The sequence below is a fragment of the Emydura macquarii genome, unplaced genomic scaffold, assembly GCF_026122565.2.
Source record: "Emydura macquarii macquarii isolate MOO-44397 ecotype Brisbane River unplaced genomic scaffold, CSIRO-AGI_Emac_v2 contig_554, whole genome shotgun sequence".
NCBI lineage: Eukaryota > Metazoa > Chordata > Testudines > Chelidae > Emydura > Emydura macquarii.
Window position 1 is genome coordinate 3,812,270 of NW_027130691.1, and position 16,770 is coordinate 3,829,039.

Sequence of the window (16,770 nt, forward strand, 5' to 3'; positions counted from 1 at the left end):
CTCACTAAAAATACCAGAAACCATACAACAACGTCACAAAAAGCATGGACTCGCGCGCGATATTTTGTACACAGGAATTTGGAGTTACGCAGTTGTTTTAGCTGCAGTTAATTGATCAGTGCATGTGCAATAATAGAAAACAGGAAATTGATAAAGTCATGAGCAGTGTCGTCTTATGATACAAGAAGTGATTCTGAACGACAGCAATCCATGGCAAAATACAACACGTTTGATTTCTACCCAATTTTATGGACATTTTCATTTATTTACGGATTTACTGACTGTTAAAATTGTACATTTTTTATTGACAGGCCATAAGTTTACGGCTGGCTGGCAGACCTGTACAGCTCTGTCTCCTATGGGAGTGGCCAGAGCAGGTCCGGGTGGCCTGCCCAACATCCTCTAGCTAACTCAAGATGCACTTGGCTGAACTCTGTCCATGGCTTGATGTTAAACTCTTGCAGGTGATGGGCAAGCCCGAGAACAGAAAAGCAGGAGAAACAGACCGATGGACGCAGCCCGCGGGTTAGACCTTTTGCTCCTGGAATTTTGGATCAGATCCAGCCTCGGTTCTCAAGAAGGGTGTCTGGTCTCCGTTCCGTCTCAGTGAAGTGGTGGTTTGACGAGTGAAGGATCAGATGCTGACAGGAGCTTCCTGTGCGCCAAATCCTGAGGCTCCTCCTGCTGGCAAACGTCCGCTGATTTCAACAAGAGTTTGAGGGTGCCCTGGGGCTGTCCGGCTCTGCCCCACAGCTGCCTTGAGCCTCTCCTTAGGAGGCCCCGGTTGGGTTTGCAGCCTGAATCCCGGACTCCAGATGAGCCCTTCCTGGGGAGGGGAAAACAGAGCAGCTGCTTGAAGAGCTAATGGCTGGGGGAGGGGGTATGGTGGGAAGCATCCCCGGAGGGGAGTGCGTGAGTGGAAGGAGTCCCCTGGAAGGCGGAAGAGTGGAGAGGTGCAAAGAAACTGCTGCTCCCCGGTAACGCTATAGAAATAAGTGGCTGGGGCCCAGATTTTGCCCAGCCGAGGGCTGCACTGGTAGCTTGCTGGGTACCCCGGGGACGGAGCTAAGGTGCATCGAAAGGAGCAGGGGGCAGCTGTCCGCCCCTTGATTGCAGCGTGTCGGCCTGTAGAGGTGCCCGGTCCCAGAGGCGCTTCTACTGTACGGGGCCACGTGCTTTGGGGGCTGGGTGGACAGAGTGGCTTTTAAATCCCTTGCTCCGGGCGTAGGGGAGCCAAGCGGGTGGACATGAGAGCAGGGGGGTGCCCGTCCGCAGCACACTGCCCTCCTTTCTCTGAGCACAAGTGCCCTGGAGGAGCAGAGGAAGGATGGTGGCTGTCGCATAGCTCTCCTGCATGCAGGCGGGGAGCTGCCCACAGCTGACGATAACCTCCCCTCTGTCCTGCCCCTGGGGGCTCAGGAACGTCCAGCTGCAAGGGACCACGTGGGACCATCAGGCTGGGCCCGTTCCTGGCTGCCCAGCCACCCGTGCAGCTGGAGGCGCCCTGGGCAGCTCTCCTAATGCACTCGGCTTTCCTGGGGGTGTTTCAGAGAAGCCAGCAGCCTGCTGCTGCTCAGCGCTTGGCCAATGCCAACTAGTCCAGGTGGAGAATGTGAAGAACAGCTGGGCGGGCTGGCCAGGCGCTCCAAGCCAGGGTTTTATTCCTTCCCCCGCCCTTCCCATCATAGTAGGTAATAAAGCTTTGTTAGAAAGTCCTCCCTGGCCCCCATCGCCAACCCGAGCGGCTCCAATAGTGGGGCTTTGAAAGGGCGTCGGAGTCCCGTTATACGGGGGTGGTTAATGAAGGGGAACTAAGAGAGAGATTTGCTGGAAGGAATTAAAGACCCAACTTTCCCCAGATTGCTTTTGTCTGGGGCGGGGAGGGGGATGCCTTTGACAGATCTGCAATAAAGAACAAGCTCGCTGCCTTTGCCCTCCCCCCCCCCCTTTGCAGATGTGCGAGTGAAAGCCCAGGGCTTCCCACGGCTTGGAAGGAGCTGCCAGCAGGCGGGGGAGACACTGAGGGTCTCCCTGCCCCCTCTTCTCTCCCGCCCCTGTCCCCACATGAAACCAGCCTTAATGAAAACAAGCTGGTGGGCAGCAATCCCAGCCAGTGAGCTCAAGGCTGTGGAGGAGGAGGAGGAGGAGGAGGAGGGCTCCAGGCCTCCAGGCAGGGCTCAGATCAGACACCGTCCCAAGCAGCCAGAAGAAACTGGGCAAGGACCAAGGAGTGCAGGACAAGCAAACTTTCCCCCTGCGCTTTTACGTTCTTCCCAGCCCTGCAGACAGCTCCCCTGGCAGGAGGGTGCTGGGAGACCTTGGCCTCTGGCTATCCTACAGCTGGTGAGTACATGCAACCCCCGCTCCACCCCCCCCCCCCCCTCAGTATTTCAGATCCTTCCCTTTTCTTTACCGTATTTAATTGGTGAACAAAATTGCAGCCTTCTCTTTCCTTTGCAAACTCCTCACTGCCGCTTTCCCCGCAGCGCAGTGTGTTTCTTTCTTTGCCACAGATATGATGTGTCCCGTTCCCCCCCCCCCGGGTTTTGGTGTTAGGCTTTCACGATCACTTGTGAACCAAGCTGCGTGTGCACGGCGAGTCAGGCCGGTTGGCGGAGTTCTGGTTGGAATAAGAGTTTCAGCGTGCACGAGAAGATTTCATCTTGGAGCTGCTTGCAGCATCAGACCCGTCAGAGACAAAGGCAGCCAGACCTGATCTGAATCTTTGCATGAAGTTTTGAAGTGCCATTGCAATGGACACGCTGAGCTGGTCTGGGGCAGAGGGGTGGCTGGCTGGGTGGAGAGGCCAGGGATGCAGTTGCATCGAGGGGGTAGATCTCAGTGGGCTGTGCGGGGAGTGGGGAGGAAGAAGAGGGGTTTGCCAAAAAGAGGAGAATTGAGTGAGATTTGCTTCCTTTGCTTTACAATTAAAAATCCCCCACTGTGGTTTTAAGCAGCAGTTTTGGGGGCAGAAGAGCGGGCTGTGGATTTTGGGGGAAGTTTGGGGGGGGGGGGGATACATTGTGCAGTGGGGAGGAGTTTAGAAGTGGATACGATGGGGGCTTGGGGCTAGAGATTCTGTGATTGGCCAGGCGTTTGGGGGGGAAATATGCCAGGGATCAGGCCTGCAGGAGGTTGTGCACGCTGGCTTTCGGATGTGCAATGTGGCAATGCGACTGAGAAATCGGCTGCCCGGCCAGCGGGCACTCGGCCTTCCATGTCCCCGTAGCGTCTCGCGGTCAATGGCACAAGGCCCAAGCAGCGTGTGCCGAGGGGCATGTCCGCTGGGGAGGGGCTGGCCCAGCTACTGGGGGGTAATCCGGGGAGCAAACAGGTTTTTGGGTGGCAGGGGAAGGGAGTGAAGCTTCGCCGCTTTCCCCTGGTCTATTTTTGCCCGAGCTGCACGTTGCAAAGTGTCGAACGGAGTCCGACGTCATTTTTAAGGCAGGGGGAAGAGCCGCGGGGCTTTCTCTCGGCGTGACGTGGCTGAAACCTGCGCTGCCGCTTCCTTTGTAGCAGGGTTACCAGACGGCGTCTTGGTTTGGTTGAAGCCCGGAGGTCCAGAAAAGCCCTGGTCTGACCGTCGTGCCGGGCTTCTTGCTCCCGTACCAACAAGCCCTTTTGGAGGGGGAGGCCGGCACTGAACTAAATAACACAGCGGGAGCCTCTCGTAGCAAAGCTGAGAGGGAAACTTCATTCCAAAGGGAGCTTAAAATGTAATCTAAATGGTATTGAAACCGTGGAGGGCTCCTGGTCTGCTCCAGCAAAACTGGCTCTGAGATGAATATGGCCCCGATGCGGCAGCTTCCTATTGAAATCCAGGAAGTTTTGCCTGAATAATGACCTCAGGATTTTGGGCTATCGGTCAAGCAGAATATCCCTTATCTCGGGGAAGTGGGGCAAGCCATAAAGTTTAGCTTCAGCTCTGAAGTTCCCCCGAGTTTGGGCCCCCCCATCTAGTTCTTTATAAAGCACTGAGCAAAACGGAATTAATGGCCAAGTGTTTTAACAGTTATGGATGAGTTAGCCTCCTCGTTTCTCTGGTGTGGCCATGCTGATGCGTTTTTTTTTGCTACGTATCTGAGGGGGTCACAGCTCCCCGGTCCAGGAGAAGAAGGCTGGGGGTGGAGGGACAAGGCCACCAAATGGGAGTTACAAAACAAGTGTTCACAAAATAAATACATTGGATAAAAGAAGGCCAGTAAAAACAGGTCAGAAGGACCCCAGCACCCTTGAGAACAGCTGCTCGCTTTGCTGGCTGACGGAGATTCTGGCCTTCAAAACAAAACCCCGGCTCCTCCGGCACTTCGGAGAAGTTTGGCTCTGGAGCCAAAGTTTGCAGCTTGTGCTTGTCCCGGCACATACCTGGGTGACAGCAGCAGCAGCAGCTCCTGCCCCCCTCGCTCACTGCAGAGCTTCTTTGCAAAGACGTGACCCAGCAGAGTGGGGGAGAGTGGAGACCTTGTCCTTTTTTCTGTGTTTGGATGGAACCCAGATTGTGGGGGCGGGAGGGGCAGTGAGTTGGTGGGGTGCTTTTTAAAGTCCAGCTTCTGGGGGGGGGGGGGTTCTTCTAATTTTTTCAAAATATTTGTTTCTTTTGTTTAAAATCAGCTTTTTATTTAAGAAAAAAAAAGACTGTAGAGTAGGGGGAGCGGACGTGGAGCCTCGGGCCAGGAACATGGGACACAGGGTGCAGCTGGGTCCAGGTGATTCGCGGCGGGCTGATTGCTGGGGCAAGGATGGCTGCTGTTGCCCCTCGATGGAAGATGGATGTGCTCTGGGGGGGAGGAAAGGGCTGTGCAACTGCCCATCCCGGGCAGGGCTTTATCCTCTTAACACCCTGTGAGGGAGGACACCAGCTCCACTTTGCAGAGGGGGAACCGAGGCGGGGAGAGATGAAGTGACTTGGCACAGGAGATCTGCCGCAGGGTGGGGAAAGGAACCCTCGTCTCCTGAGCTGCTGGCCCACACCCTAACCACTAGGACAGCCTGTCTCTGAGCTCGTGTGCTGAGCCAGCTCGAAATCAACGTAGGTGAGCTCAGGCCGGGAATTGCTTCTCCTTTCGGCGAGGGTCAGCGGCGAGCGCTGGGTGAGGCCGGGCCGACGGGCGGAGTGAGGGGGCTGACTCAGCCTTGGGGACGGCGGGTCGCGGCCCGCGCAGCTGAGACAACACAGCAGCAGGGCCCAGGTGTGGACTGGAGTTTCTGCTTGCCTAGCTCTGGCTAGATTACACTGATCCCAGGTTCAGTCCGTCCCAGCGAAGAGAACAGGGGCAGACAACACAAAGGAAACCCCTCCGTCAGTCAATCAGCCAGCTGGGGTGGTGTAGACGCTCCTAGGGCGGAGGAACTCTCTCCTGCAGGTAGCCGTCAGGTGTCCCTGATCCTCCCTCGGGATGCCACCCCGGATCCTCTCACGAGCGCTGGCAGAGCGCAGTGAGCCCCGGGCAAGTTGGGAGTGGGCCACAGGCCAGTTGCTGTTGGTTGCCAGGGCCTGCAGCCAGGGTCTGGCCATGAAGCAGCCTGGGCAGAACCACAGCTCGACCCACGGTCACGTCCCACGCAGCTCCAGGGCTGTTTGCTGGCAGGGCAGCGAAACACCCCCCACCTCGGGCACAAAGGGACTCATCCCACTCACCAGCGGCAAGTGCCTGGGAGAACCGAATGCGGCTCCAGTGCAGCTTCCCCGCCACCCCCACCCTTAGCCGGTGAGAGCTCGCATCCCCCCCCCAGGATCTGTGGAGTGCAGACAAGTTGGTTTTCGCCTCCTGCTCTGATCCACCATTGAAGGGGCCGTTTGCACTTGTCACGCTGGTAACTGGACTGAGACCTGCAACTCGCTTCACACAGGCTCCAGCAGACGCTGGACGCTCCAGCATCTGGTGACTGCCCGCCGGGGCCGGACGTGAATTACCCCACTACCAAAACCCTGCCAACCAGTCCCTGTCGCACCACTGCCGCTGATCTAATGCAGACCTTCTGCAGGGCAGCAAGTCAGCAATGAAGCTGGGAACTGGCCTTTGTTATCACTTCAATGTACCCCCCCCAGGGCCCCAGGGAACCATACATTTGTGCAAAAGGTTACATGCAATGTCCTTCTCTGCTGGGCACTGCCTCATCTCCTCTAGATAAATGGGAAAACGTAAGTGCATCTTCAGCAGTAATTATGTAAAATAAGATGCACGTATGTGTGGCACCAGCAGCCCTTATTCACTGATCATGCCAGGGCTTCCTGTAACTCCTCTATTCAAGCCGCACGGGGGTCAAGACAGCAGAAGTCACTGCTCACTGCTCTCACGGGCAGCTGGCAAAAACTGCCCTCTTGTTTCCACTGGATCAATAGACGTAATATACTTAAGTGGTCCTGCTGGTGATTTTTTTCACAGCTGCTGCGTAAGCGCCACCCTAGGCTGTCTAAAAGGCTGCTCATAGCGAGGGTGGTGGGAACCGAGATATCGTAGGGATGGCTGGGGATGTTTTCCCTGCCCAGTGGGTGCTAATTTGAAGTGTCGGTCATTGCGTTTCTCACTTTTTCGCTCCTAGTGGCTGCCGTTCAAGGAAACCTCTTGATTCAGCTCAGCACAATTGAATTCAATGGGACTTAAGCGCGTGTTAAAGTTAAGCACATGTTTAAGTGCTCTCCTGAATAGGTATGGATGGACACGGGCAGTCCTGAATTGTGGCCTTGCAAATTTGAATCAGCTATGGATGTAGCAGTCCCTCTAGATAACAGATGAGGGGCAGTGTACCAGAAGCTTGCCCTGGTGTTTATTTGTGCTGAGCCTCTGCCATGGATGTTCTGCCATTCTAGGACTATTCGCAGCAATAATAGTTTAGCCTCACCCAAATATCGTATGAATCTATTTCTAACGATGCACGAGGAAGATGTTTCTTGTGCCACTGTTACAGCGCTACACGTGGATCGAATGATTAGTAAACAAAGTGTGTAATGGATCTGTGGGGCGGCACATTTACCCTTTTGTAGTTTTGTCCGTGTCAAAGTTTCCATTGTCAAACCTCAGTTTTCAGGAATTTATTAATCAGCCAAACTAATTTTGCTTGCGCCAGAATCTTGGCACTCAACACACCCACCCCAGCAGTGCATTTATAAAACACAAAACGTAAGGGGGGAAAACAGCCAGTTCATCTGTTTTTCATCCGTTTTTCAAGTGCGTTGGTGTAAAACGAATGGAATTTTGCACTTTATGATGCTTCTTTGTAATCATAAAAATGAAATCAAAGTTCGGGTTGTTTTTTTTCTTTAAGAAATGAAACTTGGCAAGTAATTCTGGGTCTAAAATAATCAACCAGTTTTTGTTGTTTGGGAAACACCTGGCAAAAGCAATGCCATTCAACTTTCAAAAGGGGCTACTTGGTAGCTTCTGTGCTGTTTTGACTATGGTGATGTAGGCCTCCTCCCTTTAAAGGTCTTGCCAGCAAATGTATGTAAGTAAATGCAATTCTGTCTCCGACATTAATTTTTGGGAAAAACCCTCTAATTCTCACTCCATTTGGGTTTATTGAATAAATAACATTTTTAAAAATGGCTAGATCAGACGCGTTTCTTTGGAGCTGGATCTGATCTTATTGGCTCAGCATCCCTATAACCAGTGTGTTAGGTGAAGAGATGGCAAAATTCTTGTATTGGAGTTTATTAGCCGTAAGTCCCAGGCATTTGCTTGTGGCCCCCGATTGGATGATTGGGGTGGCCAGCCAATACTATGCAAGTCAGAAGTTGTGACTCTTGCATGGTGGTGTTAAAAATTGGCGTCTTCTTGAGCTGGGTCACTCTAGGGTGCAGGTCCATGCACACCCTTAGAAGGTCTGCAAGCCAGGAGGGACTGTACCTGGACAGGTATGGCCTTCTGCCGCTGATTGGCAAGGGCTTAGTTAAAGGGGCCCCTGGCTAAAACCATGGTTGGACAAGTGTGCATTGGGTCCCCTCCCATCCAGTCGCACCATCCACACGGCACACAACCCAGCCAGTGCCTGGCTGCAGACCGCTCTCCCGGGGCCTGATCCTTTTCAGGGGCGAGGGACCTGCAGAGTCCCTCAAGCTGCAAACACACCTCACACACTGTTATTTTAACAGCCTGGCCCCCTGGCTTCCCCCTCCGGCTTCCAATTGGTAAAGGAGTTAGCAGCGCAGGGCTGGAAAGAGCTGGGATCAACGGGATCGCAGCAAATAAAGTAAGCGAGTGGGGAATTATTTGTCAGTTTCTGGGGGTGCGCGCGTGTGTGTTCCATTTTGCAATCACAGTTTCTGTTGTGAGAGGTGCCCAGACCCCCTGGAGCTTAAAGTCATTTATTGCCAGGTCTGGTTCCCACCAGAAATACCTTTAGAGTGGCTACAACGCACATAGCTTCCCGGTGTCTTGTGAGAGCTGCGCAGCGTCACCCTCGCAGTCATAAAGACGCCTCCCCTTGTTGAAGCTGGGTTTGAGAAATAGACCGACAAAAGCAAAGTCACGTGGGTGGGAATCACTGGTCTCTGCAGCCTCCACGACACGGCGTTTGGAGGTCCTGCGTCAAATCACTGCTTAACCTGTGCAACCGCTCGGCTGCTTGGCTGGGAGGCCGTCTCCTCGCAGAGGTCCACGTGATTAGAAACCCCTAGGCAGCACGGGGCTGAGTTAAGGATGCTGTGGCTGTCTCTGTTCTGCGATTCCGTCGGGTTGGTGGCAGCGTTGCGTCTTCTGATGGGCCCGCGTTCCAGCTTGCTGCAGGTCATTGCTAGCCGGGGGGGGCGGAGGTAACGTTGGCTGGCTAAGTGCCGGACAAGGTGGTAAATGGGCTGCCGCCCAGCCCCTGCTTTTTGGAGGTGCGGATCGGAGCTGCGCTCCTGGAAGATCGTCCTCCAGGCGAGGAAAAAGGGAGCGAAACGGAGTTGAGGATTCTGAGCGTGTGGAGTTTGGGAGGCGTGCGCCCACCTGTGCCCGCCTCCGCCCGCATCTCTGTGTGTGGTGCTGCTCCCGCACGTGGACCAGGGAGGGTGTGGTCCTCACGTTCCTCTCCCCTGCCTATGCACTGGAAAGTCCTGGGACAGGCCAAGTCTCCCTCTCCCTGAGGACACACAAGCTTTGGCCAGGGGTCACTCACCTCCCTTCCTTAGCATTCGGCGTGCCGCCTCCAGCGGGATCCTTGCCCCAGGTGACTCACGGAAGGAACTAGGCTTAGATCTGAACTCTGTTCTGGCCAGGAGTGGGTGTCCCATTGCCACTAGTCGGCTGGGCTGTTTGCCTCCGGTCATTGAAGATTTCCTATGGACAACACATCTATGCAACAGGAATAATAATATGACGTAGCTCTCAGTGCTGGGATCTGAGGTCCTAGGGGGGACACTGGGAATATCAGCAGTAGCTCTGTGCTCTCGACAAGATCCTGAAAATGACACTCAGGATCAGCAGGGGCGGAGGGGCCACAGGGCTGATAAAGTCCAGCTAAGAAAGACGGCTCCAGAAAGTGCAGCTTCTTCCTCTTAATTCTCTCTCCTGACTGTTTCCTGAAGCTCTGGTTGCTGTTTAAAGCAATTACGTCCTGAGGGCTCCTTTTCCCACCCTTTCTCCATAATTTATTAGAGAGGTGCCTGAGAGTGAGTCCATAGTTTGGGTTACATTTTAACATGGGTTGATGATGGAGCATAAATTTCTGTTCCTCTCCAAAAGCGGGAGGCCAATCCATGTGAAATTTCACCCCGGGTTCGTTTTAAGCCCTTTGAGTATTCTGCGAAGTTTTTTTGTTTGGTTTCTCATAATACATTTGTAACAAAGGCTCTGAAATTGGCAATGGCTGAAATTTATCCTTGCAAGCCCTACTGTTTTAGAGTGACTAGTCTCTCTTGAAGACCCTCGCCCCAGAATAAAAGCCCACCATAATCCAGCTGCATACAATTTAGCAGAGAAAAGGACCCTGAGTACATCCACTGCGCCCTTCCCCCAAATGACCCACCCCCAATTAAAGCATTAAAACAAACCTAGGAAATGAATACACCATAAATCGGTGTTGAGAAGCAGTGAGGGTTGCTGACACAAACTACAAAATCAAGGACATGAAAAGTTAAGCCACCTGCCAGGACACACCCTTCATTCTTTTACCCAGAAGCAGACACCTTTCCATCATCACAACTCCCACACGGCACAGACCAGGCATCAGAACTTTGCCCAGGACAGAGACTAACTTGTCCCTGTTTTCTTTCTCTTCACGGCAGGTTCCTGCGCACCGCCTGTCTGGGAAATGGCTCCTCCAGCTACCATCTGTGTGCTCCTCGTTCTGATGGCTCCTCTGTGTGCCACGCGATCGAGACATACGCAGACGAATGTCCTGGATGATAACAGTGGGAGTGGAGACAGTCAGGGCGTTTCCTCCATCCCGCCCTCTGCGAGCGTGAATTTGGGGGTGAATCCGACCTCCGGGGCAGAAGCTGGTAACTCCGTCAATGGCACCTCGACTACACTCAACATCTTCGACCAGATTGTGAACTTCTTTAAAGAGTACACGCTGCTAATTATTGTAGTAGGGTCCCTCGTTTTCCTGCTGCTCTTCATTGTATGCGCAGCAGCCATCGTCAGGCAGAAACACAAGGCGTCGGCCTATTACCCATCGTCTTTTCCCAAGAAGAAGTACGTGGACCAGAATGACAGGCTGGGGGGTGCCAAGGCGTTCAGTGAAGTTCCTGAAAAGGCTCCCGCTACCCATCCTGAAGAGCCTGTTGATTCATCCAAACAGCTGCAAGCAGACATTCTGGCTGCTGCCCAGAACTTGAAATCCCCGGCCAAGATTTCTCTGGTAAATGGAGATGGGACCAAAATAGAGGATAAGCCCCCGAAAGAAGAGGAGGAAGGAACCGAAGTGGAGGACGACAAAGAAACAGCTGAGGGCGTTTCCAACGAACAGGAGGCTCCCCGGGAGGAAGCTGACCCAGTGAACGAGACGCCAGCTCCGAGCGGCCCAGCAGAAACAGACACCAAAGGAGAAGAGCCCCCCTCGGCCGAGGAAGTTCAGCACGTGCCGGCCAAAGAGGCGTCGCCGGACGAGCTCCCAGAATGCCCTGGGGCGGCCGCCGTTCCCGTCGTGCAAACCACGGAAGGGGAGAAACCAGGCGGGTCTGTTCCAGCGGCTCCCAGTGCTGCTGCCGCAGGTGTCTAGCACAGGAACTCGGACGCTAGAAAGATGGGCCTTCGTTCCTGAACGAGGCTAAGAAAACGAACCATCGCCATTCATCCGCTGACCACGTTACTGATTTGGAAATTGATGGACTATTTTCCTATGGAGTGGGCAAGGTAGATCCCCCCTGTCATTACACCATTTTAGAATTAGTACACTGTGTTTTACATTAACAGACTGTTCAGTTACTGTGTAATTGCTTAGTAGCTCTCACTTACAATAAGTACCCAAGTAGTGGGTAGAGATGGGCTTGACCAAAATCCATGACCTGGGTTTCAGGGTGATTGACAGATCTGGGATGAAATTTTGTGACTTAAGCTTGTCTGTAATAGTGGCCTTTGATTATGTATGGTCTGACCAGTCATTTATACGGTGCAAATCCTGAGGGTCCTTACCCATGTATCTGGGGGAAATCAATGGGAGTTTTGCCTGAATAAAAACCGTGAGCACCTAGGATTTGAACTTTACCTGGTGGGAAATCTGGGGCCTTTATCCATTTGGGTCAACATATAGTTCCTGAAGAATTTCCAGGCAATTCTTTGGAATTGTGTGTTCTCTGTAACATAAGATGTTGCCGGCTTTCTTGCAAATGTTATTTTTCTAATTCATTTTTATATTAGTCAATGGAGGACTTTTGGTGGAAGAGAAATTCTTTGTGTGTAACGATGACGCTAGATGGGAATTTGGGACCTCGCTCTCCCTAGACTAATCTGAAAAGGGAGGCGGAGGGGTGCTTCATATAATGGGCAGCTGGACCATGACATTCCATCTAGTGTGAAGAATCTTGTTTTCAAACATAACCTCAGACTTTTCGTCTGGTCTCATAAAGGCTTTACCGATATTTATGACCTTCGGTGACCTTTTTTTCGAACATCCTTGTCTTCAAAGGACTATAAGAGGGAACCTGCAAGCTCTTTGTAGAGGGTTAGTTTTACAGTTATTTTCTTTGGCCTCCATATTTTGTTCAGTGTATAATAATAATAATAATTATAGATTAAAAGAGTAAGCTTCTTTATATCCACTGATTAACTGTTCCATAAAGACGTTAATATGACTCACAGAAATATATTTTACTCAGGGTCTCCATTAAAAAAAAAAAAACCACAACCACAAAAACTTGACTAAAGATAGTAGGTAATGGAGGGGGAAGAAAGAGGTAGTGAGATGTTAGCTTTTAATTTCTAGGCCAACATTCCACTGATTTCTTAAAAAAAAATAACCTGAAATAAAATTGCAAACAGTAATTTTCTTGTTTTCTTCCCCTCCCTTCGTCCCCCTCCACCCAGTTATTAATAAAGACATTTTCTATGCAGATTTGTTTTGTGTTTCTGTGGCCTAGAAATCGAAGAGGGTGACTTGTTAGTTTTGTTATTGTATATTTGTTTTATAGTGTTGCTTAGAACACCCTGTCATGGTGTCAGGAGCAGCTCACGACCATAAGTGCCGACCTCAGGGCAGACTCTCAAAAACAGGGCAGACACCCCAGACTGGTGGCATGTTCTGCAATTAGATTTTACCAAGCCAGTAACAAATGTGAACTCCTGGATCACTATAACTACCTTACCATGGAGTCACAGACAGTCCCCTTACGATCTCCAGTCTATCTTGCCACTCAGGCACGCTGGACTTAATACTAAATTGGTCACTTACACCAAAAATCACTAAATATGCAGGTTGCTTCCAGTCCCAGGAGTCCGGTTACTTACCCTAGATCATCTGATGAAGTGGGTTGCAGCCCACGAAAGCTTATGCCCACAGAAATGTGTTAGTCTTTAAGGTGCTACAGGACTCTCGTTGTTTTTGCTGTATACAGACTAATACGGCTACCCCTTTGGACATAGATCAATTGGTACCCTAGATGTTACATCAGAGACAACGCCTGTAGCCAATCCTGTAATAAACTAGCTAAAGGTTTATTAACTAGGAAAAAGAAGTGAGTTATTTACAGGTTAAAGCAAGCAAACATAGACACACAAATGAGTTACCACCTATGGTTTCTAAAGATGACAGATGTGGTAATGTCAATTCAAAATGTCTTTCAGTGCAGTTCCACGGGTAACCCTGGGGATCTCTGCCTTAGTTTAATATCTCTGGCCTTGTGAGAATTAAAACAGCATAGAGATGAAAAATCTTCATGTCAGCTATTTTTATTTCCCTCTTCCAGCATTCAGATCAATTGGAGAAAGCCGCCTGCCCCCATGGGTGGCTGGGGCAATTAACAAAGCTTTTCTCTTCTAATGGCCCGCTTAATTTTTGATTGTCCTCTGGGATGGGCGAGGGGGGGGGGCGGGGAAGGCAATTCCCATGCCTGGGTGAATAAGTTCAGAGCAAACATTTTCAAAGTGATAAATCAAACTTGACCTATTTCCTTATAGCGTGGAACACATACATTGCAAGTGAGATCGATGCACGCAGCAACTGTACAAGCGTTTCATGGTGTTATGTTGAATTCCTTTGAATTGCTTGTATTCAGAGAGAGAAATCAGCATAGGATCACAGAGAGATGCAAAACAAGGAGCATCTTTATTGAACTAACACTAAAACCAGCCAGGACTGACGGAGCTATCCCTTAATAGTCTAACTCTATTGCTATGGCAACAAGCTAAGCTCTGTTGCTATGGCAACCTAGGCAATGAGGCAAGACACAAAATAGGGTCTAAACACGAAATACAGTCTTAAAAGGCTAAGGTACAGGTGCGTTGGTTTGGTTTCCAGCTATGAGTTTGCCAAATTCTTTGCTGATGCATAGGGCTGGCACTTGGTTTACCAGCGTCACAACCCCAACCAAGATCAAGGCTCCCATTGCACTAGGCGTTCTATGTACACACCTTGAGAGAGAGGCCCTGCCTCAAAGCGCTTACAAGCGAAGTAGACAAGACAGACAAAGCGTGAGCCCTTTATTCATACAGTGCTGCGCAGAGTTTTATTCATACAGTGCTGCGCAGAGTACCTCTGGCATGCTTCACATGAAGGACTAAAAAGGAAGATGGGATGAAGGGCCGGTTAATTTCCAATCAAAGGGATGCCCAACAATCCGCCCTCATTTCTCACACACGTCATTGGACGCGTAATCTGAAATGAAAGACCCTGGGTTCTCTCTGACAGCAGAAGGCTGAGAGACGGAGCACGCTTGCAAAGACTGTTGAAGGCAGCCTTGTAATTTCTGATGCACAAGCTTTCCTGTATCCGCCTCTTCTGCTGAGACTCCTGGCCTGATTGACTGACAAGAGAGCAGAGTACATGCACATTCGTTTCGCCAGTCCAAACTGTTCCCTCCTAACTCCCCACGAACCAACAAGCAGATAATTCAGGGACAATGACACATCCCAGGTTTTGGCATCTAGTGGGTAGATGTCTACCCAGTCCCATCAATCAGCGCCACAGCCATGAGAGCCGGACGGTGCTCAAAACGAATGAGGTCCTTGTGTTCAATTCATCCCTCCTCATGAGCAGTCCACAACCACTTCCTATGCAGGGCTGGCAAAAGATGGAATTAAATGACCTGCTTCGGCTCCTCCAATCATTTGTCTCGTCTGCTGTCAGCTGCTAGACTGCGTCATGTCACATGGAGCGTTCGCCGTTAGAAACTTAGTCATGACGTAATTGTTACACACACAAACTACGTTCAGAGCCCAGTTTGCAGGTTGCAACAGCAAAGCACTCAAAAGTTTGGCAATGCCCAAGGTTCAGGCTGCCTGTGAAAGTGAAATTCAGCCCCCCCCTTGTGATTCTGCAGAATAAAACAGTCTTTCTTTACAGACTATTTTTTACTCATTCAGGGCACAGGATCACTAGTGCTCACATAACGGGCAGCCGCTCGCTATTTTGTTTTCTCCTCACTGTTCAGCATGTGCCCTATTTACCGCACATTATTCAGACTCGGCTCTGAAGAAAGAATTATTCATTTCCCCCTAGGCTTTTCTAGGGCGCTCACTGGAATAGCTGAGCTTCACCCTCATTTATTAATCTTCACAACGCTCCTCTCGGGGGTCAGGATCCCCATTTTTACAGATGGGGGAGCTGAAGCACAGAGATTAAGAGCAAAAGTTGCCACTAAATCAGGGTGCCCAATTTGAAGGCTGCTCCAGGAGTCCAGTTGGGCACCCAGAAGATGAGCAGGCAGTTAGATGTATTTTGGCCTCGCCGCATTCTCCAAAATGGTTTGACCTGTTTTGGCTGAACTTTGCAAAAAGAATTCAGCCTTGTGGTGGTGGCATCCTAATGTGTGACAGTCACTTAAACACGTTCGCATGCGTAGCCCTGCCCTACAGATGGGGCATTGAGGCACATCAGGATTTGCAAAAGTGCCTTCTCATTTTGGTTGCCTTTGTGAGCCTGGGGAGGGGAGAGGGGCTCTTTTTCAGAGGCACCGAGCCCCCCACTGCACCTACTGACTCCAATTTGAGTTGAGTGTTTAGCACGTCTGCAAATTAGATTCCCTTCTCTTCCCCCCTGGGTGTCTCAAACTGGGCACCCGGAAAGTGAAGAAAACAACTAATGGTGATGTTGGAAAATTCTGATTGAAGTGATTTGCCCAGAATCATACCGTGTCTGTGGGAGAACCTGGGATAGAACTCCGTTTTTTGGGTCCCGGTCCAGTGCTCTAGCTGTTAGACTATCCTCCTTGCCTCCCCCCAGTAACGGCCTGCCCCATTCACTACACATCTCACGACTTCTGCACTGAATGCTGCAAAGGAAAAGAGAGCATGCGAGCATGCAACGCTGACCTGTGGCCCATCTAGGGTTCGAGCTGTGTGCAGATCACATGCAAACCGTGCAGCTGGCCCAGCAAGATGTGGGAACAGGCATGCTGCACTAAGGGCATTCAAAAAATGAAAAATATATTTTTAACACATTCTACTAGACATGTACAGACAATGATGGACTGCGGGGGCCTATCTGGCTGGAATTTCACCAGGACAGTGAAAGGTACTTTTGACAGCAGGACCCTTTCAAGTTTCTGCTCCAAACCCTGTTTGAAATGATGGGAAAGATTTGTTTTTTAAAGCCCCCCCCCCCCCCCACTACCTTTGTTCTTGGCAATAGCTGAACTGTTTTGTCTCAAGTTTTCAAAAAAGAAAACATCAGGCGGAGAAAAAATGGAAAATATCAATCCAGTAGCTAGGTCCCTGCCCCTAACAGCTTACAATAGACAAGACAGACACAAACAAGAAATGCAGACTGATACAAGAGACTATAATAATTCAAACATGAGGGCAGGATATGTTTTTTAATTAAGAATAGAGGGGGGACACGTACATAGCTGTTAAAATGCTTAATGTGAGGGCGGTGGGGAAAGAAACAGGGCATCATGGAGTGTAAAGTGCAGTCATGGGTTTTCATTGCACCCCATGGTTGCCACTTAAATCAGCTTGGCTCTTCAAAGGATTCATTTACCAGGAACAGAAACTGACCAATGGTCATGATTTAGCGCCCACCTTTCATACAAATGTATGCGTGGCGCCATCAGTGCCCAGTATCCTGCCTTCAGCAGTGGCCAATACCTAATACGTCAGAAGGAAGTAAAAATCCCTCAGCGCACAGGGCCAACCGTAATGTACATGTAGGGGAGAGTTCGATGATAACCTGAAGCCTAGGGTACGTCCC

At 50.8% G+C, this 16,770-nt stretch overlaps 1 protein-coding gene across 1 annotated transcript; it reads left to right on the forward strand.

Annotated features, from left to right (window-relative positions):
* Window positions 1-2,231: 2,231 nt before the first annotated feature.
* TMEM119 (transmembrane protein 119) lies at window positions 2,232-12,469 on the forward strand. Its single transcript, XM_067539360.1, has 2 exons — window positions 2,232-2,343; window positions 10,208-12,469. Exon 2 carries the CDS (start codon window positions 10,234-10,236, stop codon window positions 11,143-11,145), a length of 912 nt encoding a protein of 303 aa, XP_067395461.1. The 5' UTR covers window positions 2,232-2,343; window positions 10,208-10,233; the 3' UTR covers window positions 11,146-12,469.
* Window positions 12,470-16,770: the final 4,301 nt, after the last annotated feature.

What these genes read in the sequence shown, in the direction of transcription:
- TMEM119 (XM_067539360.1), top strand. Translation starts at nt 10,234, where the DNA reads ATGGCTCCTCCAGCTACCATCTGTGTGCTCCTCGTTCTGATGGCTCCT.